This window comes from Marmota flaviventris, chromosome 6, assembly GCF_047511675.1.
Source record: "Marmota flaviventris isolate mMarFla1 chromosome 6, mMarFla1.hap1, whole genome shotgun sequence".
Lineage (NCBI taxonomy): Eukaryota > Metazoa > Chordata > Mammalia > Rodentia > Sciuridae > Marmota > Marmota flaviventris.
Window position 1 is genome coordinate 708,586 of NC_092503.1, and position 15,131 is coordinate 723,716.

At 49.4% G+C, this 15,131-nt stretch overlaps 1 protein-coding gene across 3 annotated transcripts in view; it reads left to right on the forward strand.

The window, feature by feature from the left end:
- The window catches only part of Wdr27 (WD repeat domain 27), a 137,521-nt gene that overhangs the window by 50,069 nt on the left and 72,321 nt on the right, over positions 1-15,131 (forward strand). For all 3 annotated transcript variants that reach the window (XM_071612844.1, XM_071612846.1, XM_071612845.1), the window contains exons 16-19: positions 1,512-1,609; positions 2,858-2,947; positions 3,574-3,695; positions 5,979-6,112. In XM_071612844.1, the coding sequence (XP_071468945.1) occupies positions 1,512-1,609; positions 2,858-2,947; positions 3,574-3,695; positions 5,979-6,112 (444 nt within the window). The remainder of the gene's footprint in view (positions 1-1,511; positions 1,610-2,857; positions 2,948-3,573; positions 3,696-5,978; positions 6,113-15,131) is intronic.

The window sequence follows — 15,131 nt, forward strand, 5'->3', positions numbered from 1 at the left end:
TCGAGCACAGGAACTCTGGTTGTAGATTTTCTGCAAATGTTCTGTGGTGCAGAAATGCTCCCCTGGCTGGTGCTACTCTCTGGGTACTGTGGTGAAGGGTCTCTTGTGGTTCACCTGCCCCAGGTTGTGATGGTGGGCCCTGATTCCCCTGTTGATGGAAGAACCCACCGGTATCCAAACAATGCCCTGTCACTTGCCAGTGGAGATGACAGATCAGGTTGGGTGCCAGGAAGCCTGGAGCAGCCACTTCCTGTTGCTTTGGCTTTGGTAGCCTCCCCTCCCATCACCCTCTGGCTGTGTTTGCGGCACCTTCCGACTCAGATGCGTGGGGTATCCAGGGACCTTACCCTGGCAGGCTTCTGTTTATGGCTTTCACCATCTGGGAAGTGGATCTCGATGCCCCTGAGTAGTCAGACAGCTCCCCTCTGGTAGGGTGCCACAGTCCTGGGGACAGTCCTGGGTTTCCCATGGCATTGCCCACCAAGGTCAGTGGTGGGGCTGTGGGGCCTCGCGGATCCGCTTTCCTTTGCTCAGGGCCAGAGCAGCTTCCTTGCTTTGTTCTTGAGTGAGTCTCGTGGTGTCGGGGCCGAGCTTCCTGCCTTTGCTTGGGTTTGGGGTTCCTGACTCTGCTCCTCATCCTCTGCCTCCTTTCCATGATGTGAGGAGACTGGGAACAGCTGCTGAGCTTGCTTCTTCCACCTTCCATGCTCCCGAAAAGGCATGTTTGACTTACTACATTTTCAGACGATGAGAGGGGTATTGTGCCTCAGCCTGACTTTAAGTCCAGGAGCATCTGCACCTACCAGCATGTGTGGGTGCTCCATTCCTTCACTGGGTGTCTACTGTGCAGCCTGGGTGTGAGGTTCCGTCTAGGTGTGTGGGTGCTCCATTCCATGACTGTGTGTCTACTGTGCAGCCTGGGTGTGAGGTTCCGTCTAGGTGTGTGGGTGCTCCATTCCTTGACTGTGTGTCTACTGTGCAGCCTGGGTGTGAGGTTCCGTCTAGGTGTGTGGGTGCTCCATTCCATGACTGTGTGTCAAGGCATGTTTGACTTACTACATTTTCAGACGATGAGAGGGGTATTGTGCCTCAGCCTGACTTTAAGTCCAGGAGCATCTGCACCTACCAGCATGCTCTATTCCATGGCTGTGTTTCTGTTATACAGCTGGAGTTTATGGCTGCCTTGCCTTTCGTGTAATGCATTCCATGATACTCATACAGAGAATTCTTCTAGTGAATTTTTTATATTTAGCATCATTATTATAGGTAGTAGCTGTGTATTCTAGGCCATGTAGGAATAATGATTCATTTAAATGCATTCCCTTTAAAAATTTTTGAACGTTAGTATCTTTCTGTAGTCCTATGTGTTTCCAAATGTAGAGTTTATATATTTCCAAGTTTATAGAACAATATTAGGTAATTAGGAGAAATCCACTTCACCTGGTTTTGTGTTTATTTGTAAACTCATTGACATAAGCCCTTTATTTTTATTTTTTCTGTTCTCCTACCAGTGAGGAGTACCCTTTGGAGACCTCCGTGCCAAGTAAACCCAGCAAGCAGGTTGCTGTGTGCCAGGAGCCCACTGCTGTGAGCTGTGTCCAGTACTCAGGTACTCACAGCCATGTGATGTGAAGAAAAGCTGTGATTGCACTTAATTGAACAGCTGGATTGCTGAGGACTTCAATCCCATGTTGGTGTAGGGTGCCCAGAGCAGATTTCCCACCCTGTCCCTGTGCAGGCACACTCCTCACTCTCAGGTCCCTTTCAGGAGCTCCATGGGCCCTCCTGAGGGGTGCTCACCCTCTGCTCAGCAGGGGCAGGGGCAGGGGCAGGGGCAGGGCTCTTTTCTGCTGCACTATGTCTCCAGCTTTCTCTGGAGATGTGTGCTCCTTGTTCACGACGTGTGTTCCTGGAGTGTGTGCTGATCTCTTCCTATGGTGATGGTTTGCTGGGCTCCTTCCTGCATATATGACCCGTCTAGTCTTCCCCATAGTAGTTCTGTATGGAATGGCTTCTCCTTCTTGTCCACACCCATTTTTCTGCACCTCATCCTGTTTTCCAGGAAGCTGGTAAGTGGGGAGGTAGCCTTGAGAGGGTTGCAGTCAGCTGAGGCAGCTAGCTCCCTTCCCTCGTCTCTGAGAGGTGTACTTAGAGGTGCATTGGTTTGGCTGGGTGAGATGTCCCCTGTGCCAGTACTTCCTTCACTCTACCTGCTTCATGTCCAAAAGATTTCTGGTGAAAAACTAAAAGTTTATTATTTATTACACTGCCAAAATCCCTGTCTTTTTTATGTAACTCTAACCAAAATTTTTTTGAATAATTTTGTGAACTTATGTCTGTAATGTTGCTGCTAAATAACTTTTGAATATTTGATGTGCTTGATGTTATCGAGATAGGACATCTGCCTGGTGGAGATCCTCAAGTCTGAACGGGGATGACATCTGTCATCTTTTCCCCAGGCTGTATGGCTTGGTGTGCTTCCTAGCCATGCGGCAGCACAGTGCAATGTTGGAGGTGCTGTCCTGGGAGCGCGCTCTGGGTTCCTCCTTCCTGCTGTGGATTACCTCCAGGACCTGGGCTCAGCCTATCGCTCTGGGTCTTCCCTGTATACTGAGGGCGGCAATGATCACAGCACCTGCTGCTCTGTGGGTTGTGGGGAAGATGGCCCTGCTTTGTATGAGGGTCAACCTGAGTCTGGCACACTGCAAGGGCCCATGCAAGATGCTGGGTGTTTGAGGGCTGGTGGGCCTATTGACAGCCTTGTTCCCCACCAAGGGAAGGAATGTCCAGGTTGCTCTGACCTGCAGCGGGGTTCCCAGGCTTCAGGGTTTTATAAATGGTGTTTACTTTCACACAGGAGATGGACGGTGGTTGGCCTGTGGCTTAGCCAACAGTCTTTCTCTGGTCTTTGAAGCCAGCCATACTGGAACACCTGCTGCCCTTTCAGGTAAGGGTCTTTGTTTCAGGGTGCTAGAGCTGAAGGGTAAGTCCCATGGTGGTCAGCAGGTGGCATACTTGGCCTCCTGCGGGACAGTGGCAGTGCAGGGCCAAGGCTTGGTCGGGGAGTGGAAGGATGCCTGCCTGCATGCCTGTGACACCCCGGGAAGAAGGTCAGGAGCAAGAGTGTACAGTTGTAGGCTGGGAGGGGCGTGAGTCTTAATTAACTGGGACGCATTTCATTACTCCCATCAAAAGATGTATTTGAAGTGTACTTTGAGATTCAGTGGGGTTTGTGCATACAGTTCTTCAAAATACTGACTCATGATTATGAAGTCCTCAGATCGCAGTCCTCTTTTACAGTGCTACATTTTATAGCTTTCCTTTCTTAAAGTGCATACTCACAGATGTACACATGACTTTGAGCTGCATGTTTTAAGAGCGATGAGGTTATCAAAAACTCTAGAAGCTGTGGTAGTGATGCCTGTGCACCGCGAGCTTCTGTCAAAGCTTTGGCTCTGTGGCATTGCCGTAGGGGGCACTGCTGCCAGCGGCATAGCTTACTCCTTGAATGAGGCCTGGTGGTGCACGGGAGGAAAGTGCAGGTAATGCGCCTCCTTTCTCCTGGTCCTTTAGGTCATGATGGAGCTGTGAGCACCCTCTGCTGGAGCCATGACCAGAGGTGGCTGCTCTCTGCTGCCCAGGACCAGACTCTGAGGCTGTGGTCGGTTCACAGGAAGGAGCTCCTGCTGCTTCTGGTAATATAGAAGCTGTGGGGTCTGTGCATGAGCTGTTGACAGTCATGGCTTCCTCAAAGGCCCCCTCTTACCTAACCCAGAGATTAGGAAATGGATATGAGCCAGGGGTTGGCTTCAATGCGGTAGAAATTGCTCATCAGTTAGTTTCCTGATGCAGACATTCACATAAGACACACACACGCGTAACTCACAGCCGGCGCACACACATACATCCATACCTGATGCACGCTGCGTGCAGTGTACGTGGGTTGACTTAGCCTCACAGTTGCCATGGTTTGCAGATGGCAGAACAGTACCAAGGTGCTTGAGTCATTCTGATGCTCATTCAGTGTGATTTTATACTGAAGCTAGTAATGGCCAAGAGGAGATTATGTGGAGAAAGTGTCTTCTGGGGGAGTTAAATGACTTGTGTTAATGAATTTATGTGAGGGTATTTGAACATAGAATGAGAAAGGAGTGATAGAAAATTGCAATAATCTTGCACTAAGAAGCAGATGTTATAATAGGAGATTGGACTTCAGCTCATGAACTTATGACCTGGTGAACAACAAACTGAACACATAAGAAGTGTGACATTTTGAAAAATGGTAATGTTGATCTTCTATGGATCTTGAATGCAGGGGGTCCTCAACTATGATGGTTTGAGGACCATATGGTTTCTTTCCCTTTAAGAAGGTATGAATTTTGACTCTTGGTCTTTTCTTGAGCTAGTGCTGAGCAGAGGCAGAGATACAGTCCCAGTGAACCCATAGGAGCAGGTCTTGCGTGGTGAAGCCATTATGCTCAGTAGGTTTGAGTACTGCTGGGAGGAGAAGGGAAGGTGGTCAGTTAGGTCCCAGGGTCTGTGGACAAGTGCTTGGCGGTGCTTAAGAAAGGAGGTGTGAATTTCCAGCTGTGAGGCTTGTGTCTGTGAGAGAGCTCTGCTGCAAAATGTATTTAAAATCCCAACACTAAGGAAGTCCTTGCTAATACTGTATTTTATGTGAAGTTTAGATTTGTTTTCATTTTAAGGTTTGTAAACAGTTGGAACTCAAAATGCTCATTATGGTAAAATTTGATCCTAGAAAGCCTTTCAGTAATAGCAAGTAAGCAGCATCAATGCAGTAGGTTAGTTCTACCAGGTGCATTGAATCTAGCGTTTGGATAGATGTGTGGGTTGAGGATAGATGTGGGTGTGGAAGACAGATAGATGTGGTGATGATGCTGGTAAACATGGGTGAAGAGGGTAGATGTGGGGTTGAGGATGGGTGTGGGTGTTGAGGAGGGATGGGTCTAGGTGTCGAGGATGGATAGGTCTGGGTGTTGAAGATAGATAGTTGAGGGGGTTGAGGACGGATAGTTGGGGATATCAAGGGTGGATAGTTGTGGGTGTCGAGAATGGATAAATATGGGTGTTGAGGATGGATAGCTGTGGGTGTTGAGGATGGATAGTTGTGGGTGTTTAGGATGAATAGCTGTGGGTGTTTAAGATGAATAGCTGTGGGTGTAGAGGATGAATAGCTGTGGGTGTTGAGGATGGATGTGGGTATTGAGGATAGGTGTGGGCATTGACGATGGATAGTTGTGGGTGTTGAGGATGAATAGTTGTGGGTGTTGAGGATGGATAGTTGTGGGTGTTGAGGATGGATAGCTGTGGGTGTTGAGGATGAATAGTTGTGGGTGTTGAGGATGGATAGCTGTGGGTGTTGAGGATAGGTGTGGGTGTTTAGGATGGATAGCTGTGGGTGTTGAGGATGAATAGTTGTGGGTGTTGAGGATGGGTAGTTGTGGGTGTTGAGGATGGATAGCTGTGGGTGTTGAGGATAGGTGTGGGTGTTTAGGATGGATAGCTGTGGGTGTTGAGGATGAATAGTTGTGGGTGTTGAGGATGGGTAGTTGTGGGTGTTGAGGATGGATAGCTGTGGGTGTTGAGGATAGGTGTGGGTGTTTAGGATGGATAGCTGTGGGTGTTGAGGATGGATAGCTGTGGGTGTTGAGGATAGGTGTGGGTGTTTAGGATGGATAGGTGTGGGTGTTTAGGATGGATAGCTGTGGGTGTCGAGGATGGATCGATGTGGGTGTCGAGGATGGATCAATGTGGGTGTCGAGGATGGATCAATGTGGGTGTCGAGGATGGATCGATGTGGGTGTGGAGGGTATATTGGGAATTGAAGTTAGATGTGGGTGTTGAAATTCATTTATTGATCAGGATCTATAGACTTGGGTGTTTGGGGAGGATCTCCTGCCTAGGTGATGAATCCTGTCATGTCCTTTGTGCGTTTTTGATGACGATGTGCTCCACAGGGCAGAGGCGGGCTTTGTAAGCCGGTGCCATCCGCACAGTTCTACTACATGGATGCCTTCATTCTACTGTCCTCTGGCCAGGAACTCCAGCTGCTGAGGTACCATGTGGACCCCGTCAGAGATGAGATAAAAAGGTAGGTGGCCTTCGGGGACTTTCCTCCCTGTCCTGTTTAGGAAGTTGTGCTCAGAAAGGGCTTGTGTTAAAAATGTTGCCAACAGGCGTGGGTGAGAGTGTAGGACCGAGTCTGTGCCCTCTGAGTGCTCCTCTGATGTCCACACTGGGGACCTCTGGTGGGACAGGTGAGGGAACCTGGGGCTTGAGCGGCTTGGCAAGGCAGATCATCACCTTGTCCCATGCTAAGTGATGTTATGGGACACCTGCTGTTCACGACAAATAGTTAAATTTTCACATTCTGTCGTCTTTGTCTTCAAATTTTTAAAGAAATGACTGTTGAGAGAGCCGGGGCCTGCCCAGCCCTTCTGTCCCTGCCCTGCTCCGGGCCGCGGGCATGCCTGCTCCTCTATGGCTTTGTGTTCCTGCCGTGTCCTGCCCCCACGGGTTTCAGTTGGGAAGGCAGCCGCCTGTCTTGGTGACCACGGTCAGGATTCTGAGCTGTGTGGCTTTGGGGCTGGCCTGTCTGAAGACGTGAAGCGTGCCCTGCCCTCCCTCTTCTCCTGGTGGACGCTCCCGGTTTCCTGCCCTCAGGCTGCTTTGGGCCTGTGGTGTCCTCTGCACCGTCTGGAGAGGGAGGCCTGGGCCTGCTCCGGAGTGCTCTGTGCCCTGGCGGGGGCTGCCTCTTTCTCCTCCTGCCTTCCCTGAGGAGTGTCCCTCAGCATCCTCCCTCTTGTAGCGACAGCCACAGGGACCTAGAGAGGGAAGCTGTGGGCTTTGTCCTGCTGTTGGCTCTGCCATGATTTCAAGGTAGCTGCTGCTGTGGCTCCAAGGGCCGTGCCTCTCTCACAGCCAGATGAGGGGGCCTTTAGGCCATGGCCTGGTGGGCGCAGGGCCCTGAGGCTGTGGTGTTGCTGGATGGAGGTGACCCTGTGGGTATGGAGCCAGGCTTCCCCTTGGAGCTGAGTCTGGGAAGGCTGCTCGGGCATCTGTTTGCAACACTGCTGTCTGGTCAGTTTGTGCTGGTCTGGTGGGGGCTGGAGGTTGTGGGAGTTGATGGAGCTAGCCCCTGAGGAGTTGGAATACCCAGCAAGCATGGAAGGGCTTTCCGGCCACCTGCCCCTAGCTAGTCGTGAGGCCACCTCTCGAGCAGCTTGTGTGTTTTCAGCTGGGAAGAAGAGTGCTAGACCACCAGGGTTTCCCACGTCTGCATCCGAGGGGGACCTGGGCTCAGGTACGGCCTATCCTGACAAAGTGTGACCCAGGTGGACAGTGTGGAGATCGTGGTGGGGCTCCCTACCCCACCCATCTCAGCTCACGCCACCCACCTGGAAGGCGCTGGCCCTTCTGGCTCTCCCTAGTTCTTCCAGTGCTGATGCCAGACTCCTGGGGCTGGGGACTCTCTGTCTGCTCACTGATGGTGAGGACCAAAAAGGCGACCTCGCCCTGCCCCAGCTGCTTGCCAGTCCTGCACTGCTGAGGGAAGATGGGGCAATGACCGCTGACTTGAAGACATAGTCCCTGGTCCTCGGCCCTCAGCACGTCAGCTGCCAGGGAGTCATGGGGTTTCCCTCCCTGTCCCTGGGTGACCTCCTCCTCCATGATGTCCATCCCCTCCGTGGCCCTGTGTGTCCCCTGAAGGGTTTTGTGGCCATTCTTTAGGGGGCCATCCAGCTGTGAGCCTCGAGGTTGCTGCTAGCCAGGTGTTTTCCTGCCCTCACTGCTCAGATCCTGCAGTTCCTGGGACACTCTGCCACGCAGAGAGTGTGGGGCAGCCACAGGCACAGCTGTGCAGGGGTGGCCTCTCCTGAGCATGCCTGCTGTGGCGCTCGCCACAGCCCACAGAGGCCGTGACTGCCTCAGTGCCACCGAGCCAGGGCAGTGCCTCCCTGGGAAGCCTGGTGACCTGCTGGTGTCACCTGCAGGCAGTTTCCACCTTTTTCAAATAGGAGGCCTGTTTGTCAGCTGCTGGGTCCACCAACTCGATTCCAGACTGGCTGTCCCTCTGCTCTGCCTGTGGCTGGGTCTCACTGTTGTGCTGAGGCGTGCTCAGCACACTGCGTGGTGCCCTTACTTCCTCTCTCAACACACCTCCACGGCCCCACACCCATCCCAGTGGGAGATGTCCCTCCAGGTCCTGCCAGGGCGCCCTCCACAGCCCTGCATGTCCTGGGGAGGGGTTTGTGAAACAGACTGAGACATGAGGGCGGCGGCCTCAGCCACCCCTTCCTGGCTGCTTACTCATCAGGACATCAGAGGTGGGCTCCAGCGTTCACTCACGTTCTCTGATCTCCTTTTCTTCTCCCTTTTGTGAGCTTCTGTCCCGATGCTGTGATGTCACCACTGTTCTTGGACCACAAGCATGAAGATGGGTGTGATCTTCTTAGAATTTTTTCTTGTTTAAAACAGTTCTATTGTGTCAGAGTACTTGCCAGAGAGCACCTAGGGGTGGCTGACTTCCCAGGTGATCTGCCCTCCTAGGTGTAGGTGCAACTTTAGTGTGGCTGACCTCCCAGGAGACCACCCCTCCAAGGTGTAGGTGCACCTGCAGGGGGCTGAAGGCCCAGGAGACCCTCCCTCCTAGGTGTAGGTGCACCTGCAGTGTGGCTGACTTCCCGGGAGACCCTCCCTCCTAGGTGTAGGTGCACCTTTAGGGTGGCTGAGCTCCCAGGAGACTCTCCCTCCTAGGTGTAGGTGCAACTTTAGTGTGGCTGACCTCCCAGGAGACCACCCCTCCAAGGTGTAGGTGCACCTGCAGGGGGCTGAAGTCCCAGGGAGACCCTCCCTCCTAGGTGTAGGTGCAACTTTAGTGTGGCTGACCTCCCAGGAGACCACCCCTCCAAGGTGTAGGTGCACCTGCAGGGGGCTGAAGGCCCAGGAGACCGGCCCTCCTAGATGTAGGTGCACCTTTAGGGTGGCTGAGCTCCCAGGAGACTCTCCCTCCTAGGTGTAAATGCACCTGCAGGGGGGCTGAGGTCCCAGGAGCCCCTCCCTTCTAGGTGTAAATGCACCTGCAGGATGGGTGACGTCTTCGGAGACCGTCCCTCCTAGGTGTAGTTCACCTTTATGGTGGCTGACATCCCAGGAGACCCGCCTCCTTAGGTGTAGGTTCACCTTTATGGTGGCTGATGTCCCAGGAGACCCGCCCTCCTAGGTGTTGGGGCACCTGCAGGGTGGCTGACTGGTGAGTTCTAGGTCTCTGGAGCTTATTTCCCTGTGTTCCTGAAACTCCCTGGTCCTGGCTCTTGTGATTCTGTCTGCCCTGCGAGGGCTAAATACCTCTCTGAGTGGAATCACACAGTATCTCTTCCTGTCTGAGTGACTCATCTCCCGTTGGCATGGTGGCTTCATGTCCACCCTCCAGTCGCAAGGACCGAATTGCCTTTCCTTAGGGTTGATTGCATTCTGCTGTGTGAATGCTCTGCACTTTCCTTTCCATCCATCCCTGATGGATATCTTGGCCCTTGTGAGTAGAGCTGAGTCAATACTAGAGTTATCAAAAGAATGCAAAGAAAAACCACAGTGAAATATGCATTTTTCTTCTATGTATTTGCGAAATTTTAAAAAGTGATAAAGCCAGTGTTCCTGAGTGCAGAGTTGGAGCTTCCCAGGGAGGTGGGTGTGTACCACTCTGCCAGAGAGGTGTGCCCCAGGGCTCCTCTTTCAGACATTTACCTGGCCACAGACATGAAAAGACGATACCAAGGGTGTGCACGCTTAGCTCTCACAACGTGGAGGCCCCAAACGCCAGGCACAGCCAAGGGTGTATTCATCTTGTGTGGCTCAATGCAAAAATCGAAGTGTTGGTTTTGAAGAATATTTAATGATATTGAGAAATATTTTTCATGTTTTTAAATGAATATAGCCTCAACATGGTTTTTAGTATGAATCCAATTTAACATTTAAAATGGCATTGAAACATTAAAAAGATGTCATAAAGAAACATATTGTCTTTTCTTTCTGTATTTCTGCGTTTCCACTCTTATATAAGGAAAGTATTTTACTTTTTTTTTGAGAGTAAAACCTCTTTTCAAACACAGGTAAAACTTATCCTCATGAGTAACTTATAAATGACTGTTTGGATTAATCTAGACCTGTGGGCATGAGTGGCTGTATTTTTGCTTAAACTTGTTTGTTATAAGAGGTGGGACAATTGCGTCCTCATCAGCAGGGCAAATGACCTGAGTCAGGGTAAAAAGCTACTAAGTCCCTGTCCCATCACTGAAGACACCTTTGCACTCCTAGCTTGCTACGCCTCACCTACCCCTCAGCCGTTTTGAAGATCAGAGTGGGACCTTTCTTGTTCTTTACCATCTTATCCCCTCCCATGTCATCCCCTCCCATGTCATCCCATCCCGTCCCCTCCCATGTCATCCCAACCCATGTCATCCCATCCCCTCCCCTCCCATGTCATCCCATCCCATGTCATCCCATCCCGTCCCCTCCCATGTCATCCCATCCCGTCCCCTCCCATGTCATCCCCTTCCATGTCATCCCATCCCCTGCCCTCCCATGTCATCCCATCCCATATCATCCCATACCATGTCATCCCCTCCCATGTCATCCCCTCCCCTCCCCTCCCATGTCATCCCATCCCCTGCCCTCCCATCCCATGTCATCCCCTCCCATATCATCCCATCTCATATCATCATCCCATCTCCTCATGTCATCCCAACTCATATCATCCCATCCCATCCCCTCCCATCCCATGTCATCCCCTCCCATGTCATCCCCTCCCATGTCATCCCATCCCCTCCCCTCCCATGTCATCCCCTCCCCTCCCCTCCCATGTCATCCCATCCCATGTCATCCCATCCCATCCCCTCCCCTCCCATGTCATCCCCTCCCATCCCCTCCCCTCCCATGTCATCCCATCCCATCCCCTCCCCTCCCATGTCATCCCATCCCATGTCATCCAATCTGTCCCAAATCAGGAAATGTTGGCTGCTACAACTGGCAGCCCCTGCTGGCTGCATCTGAACTGATGGTGAGGGAGAAGTGGATTCCACAGTGGGTGCTCTTCCTAACCATTGCTGAGTGCTGCGTATGTGACCCCTGACATGGGTGGTCTGACTGAGATGCTGGACACCTGGGTCCTGCAAACCACCTGTGCTCCTTCTACTGCCATTACCACTGCAGATGGCAGCCGCTTGAAACTTTATTCATGGAGCGAACTGGCACTTCCTAGGTACTTCTCTCAGGTAGAAAGCAGATGCAGGCTCAAAGTAAATAATCAAAACCTACCACCCAGCTGGCAGCACAGAAAATCAGGAAACATTGATCCTAACACGATCTTTATGCTTTATTTCTACAAGTGACCAAGGAGGCCCATGCCTGTGCATAGCTCCCGGCACATCCCTCCGGCCTTCCTGCAGGGATCCCTCACTCACCCGTGTCTCCTGGGCTTTCCCGCCCTCTTTCTGAAAGGCCCGTCCTAATTTGAACAGTCCCCTGATTTTACACACTTTCCAAATTAAACAAATATGTTCTGCTTTTTAAAAATTTTTAAAATTATTTTATTGTATTAAATTTGTTTTAATTAGTTATGCATGACAGTAGAATGCACATTGATTCACTGTGCACAAATGGAGCACAGTTTTTCACTTCTCTGGTTGTAAGTGAAGTGGAGTCCCACCATCCTTGCAATCATACATGTACCTAGGGAAATGATGTTTGTCTCATTCTACTATCTTTCCTACTCCCATTACCCCTCTTCTCCCTCCCTCCCCTTTGCCCAATCCAGAGTTCCTTCACTCATCCCATGATCCCACCCCCATAGGGACCAGCATCACTTATCAGAAAGAACATTTGGCCTTTCGTTTTTGGGGATTGACTTACTTTGCTTAGCATGATATTCTTCAACTCCATCCATTTACCTGCAATGCCATAATTTTATTCTCTTTTAATGATGAGTAGTACTCCATTGTGTATGTATACCACAGTTTCTTTATCCACTCATCTATTGAAGGGCATCTAGGTTGCTTCCACAGTTTAGCTATTGTGAATTGTGGTATTATAAACATTGACGTGGCTGCATCACTGTTGTATGCTGATTTTAAGTCCTTTGGGTATAGACTGAGGAGTGGGATAGTTGGGTTAAATGGTGGTTCCATTCCAAGTTTTCCAAGGAATCTCCATACTGCTTTCAATAATGGTTGCACCAATTTGCAGTCCCACCAGCAGTGTATGAGTGTGCCTCTTCCCCCACTTATTGTTGCTTATATTCTTAATACTGCCATTCTGACTAGAATGAGATGAGATGAAATCTTAGAGTAGTTTTGATTTGCATTTCTCTAATTAATAGAGTCGTTAATTTTTTTCAAATATTTGTTGATTAATTGTATATCATCTTCTGAGAAGTGTCTCTTTAGTTCCTTAGCCCATTCATTGATTGGGTTATTTGCTTTTTTGGTGTTTTTTGAGTTCTTTATATATATCCTGGAGATGAGTGTGTAGTGAAGAGGTTCTGCCACTCTGCGGGCTCTCTCTTCACCCCCTTGGTTATATATATATATATGTTGTAGTTGGACACAGTACCTTTATTTTTTTATTTATTTTTATGTGGTGCTGAGGATCAAACCCAGTGCTGAGCCACATCCCCAGCTCTGAGAAGAAGCTTTTTAGTTTGAATCCATCCCATTTATTGATTCTTGATTTTATTTCTTGTACTTTAGGTGACTTGTTAAGAAAGTTTGGGCCTAATCTGACATGATGAAGATTTGGATCTACTTTTTCTTCAGTTAGGCACAGGGTCTCTGGTCTAATTGCTGGGTCCTTGATCTACTTTGAGTTGAGTCTTGTGTAGGGTGAGAGAGGGGTTTAATTTCGTTTTGCTACATATGGATTTCTAGTTTTGTCAGTGCCATTTGTTGAAGAGGCTGTCTTTTCTCCAATGTATATTTTTGGCCCCTTTGTCTAGCATGAGATAACTGTATTTGTGTGGGTTTGTCTCTGTGTCTTCTATGCTGTACCATTGGTCTACATGTCTATTGTGGTGTCAGTACCATGCCATTTTTGTTACTATAGTTTTGTAGTATAGTGATGCCTCCTGCTTCACTCTTCTTGATAAGAATCGCTTTGGCTATTCTGGGTCTCTTGTTTTTCCAAATGAATTTCATGATTGCTTTTTCTGTTTCTATGAGGAATGAAATTGGGATTTTAGTTGGAATCACATTGAATCTGTATAACTCTTTTGGTAGTATGGCAATTTTGACAATGTTAATTCTTCCTACCCAAGAACATGGGAGATCTTTGCATCTTCTAAGGTCCTCTTCAGTTTCCTTCTTTAGTGTTCTGTAGTTTTCATTTGTAGAGGTCTTTCACTTCTTTTGTTAAATTGATTCCCAACTTTTTTTTTGAGGCTATTGTGAATGGGGTAATTTTCCAAATTTCTCTTTCAGAGGATTCATCACTGATTTATAGAAATGCATTTGATTTGTGGGTATTGATTTTACATCCTGCTACTTTGCTGAATTTATTTATTTATTTTAGAAGTTTTCTGGTGGAATTTTTTGGATCCTCTAAGTATCAAATCATGTTGTCAGCAAATAGTGTTAGTTTTAGTTCATCTTTTCCTATGTATATCCCTTTAATTTCTTTCATCTGTCTGCTTGCTCTGGCTAGAGTTTCAAGGACTATGTTGAATACAAGTGGTGAAAGAGGGCACCCACATCTTGTTCCAGTGTTTGGAGGGGACGCTTTCAATTTTTCTCCATTTAGAATGATGCTGGCCTTGGGCTTAGCATAAATAGCTTTTACAGTGTTGAGGTATGTTCCTACTCTCCCTAGTTTTCTAGTGTTTTGAACATGAAGGGGTGCTGTATTTTGTCAAATGCTTTCTCTGAATGTATTGAGATGATCATGATTCTTGCTTTTAAGTCTATTGATGTGATGAATTACATTTATTGATTTCCATGTGTTGAACCAACATTGTGTCCCTGGGTGTACCTCACTTGATTGTGGTGCACTACTATCTTTTTAATGTTTTTGTATGTGATTTGCCAGAATTTTATTGAGAATTTTCGCATCTATGTTCATCAGGGATATGGGTCTGAAGTTTTCATACCTTGATGTGTCTTTGTCTGGTTTTGGTATCAGGGTGATATTAGCCTCATAGAATGAGTTTGGAAGGGTTCCCTCCTTTTGTATTTCATGGAATAATCTGAGGAGTACTGGTGTTAACCTTCTCTGAAGGTCTTGAGGAACTCGGCTGAGAGCCATCTGGTCCTGGCTTTCCTTGGTCGGAAGGCTCCGGACAGTGTCCCCCATTTCATTGCTTGACATTGCTCTGTTCACCCTGTGTGTCCCTTGGTTCCATCTGGGCAGATCACATGTGTCTAGGAGTTGGTCAGTGTCTGTTTTCTCTTTCGTGGGAGTGTACATTTTCAAAACGGTTTCTAATCATCTTCGTATTTCAGTGGTGTCTGTTGTGTGAGTCCTGCTGTAGGAGTCGCTCTTCATGCAGTGTCAGGCAGTTTGTATCATAATAATTTGCAGAAGGACATTCTTCCCCAAGTCTCTCCTGAGATTGGCCTCAGTTTGTCTCTCAGTGTGTGGCTGTTCTCCCTGAGTCCCTCAAACCCTGCGTTGGTGGCTCTGGGACCTGTCCCTGGGCTAGGTGGCTCACAACTTGTCCCTGCAGGTCACTCCCCTGGCCTGCTCCGTTGTCCCTGCCCTCCCATGTTCTGTGCTGTCCCTGATGGCCTCCTCCATTGCTGTTGCTGAGTGTGTCCACACCCAGGCCCCGGGCGGCAGGACGTCTGCCCTGGCCTGGCCTGGCTCTCCCTCTGGTGTCCTTTTTGCCTTGTGCCTGCTCAGCTATGGCCTTGCTGGGACCACTTCCTGGGTTTCTGCTGGTGCCTGTCCCTTAGGAGGTACTTCTGGGGACCTAGAAAGTCACCCGCACTGCGCACTGCGTATGTTCTCCTCAGGAAAGAGCACCACAGGGGGGTTCAAGTCGCACCCCAGGTGCTCTCTGCCTGGCTGGCGTGGGAAAGCATGCAGGCTTCTTTTGGAATGTGGGGACAAATTCACTTGTCCTA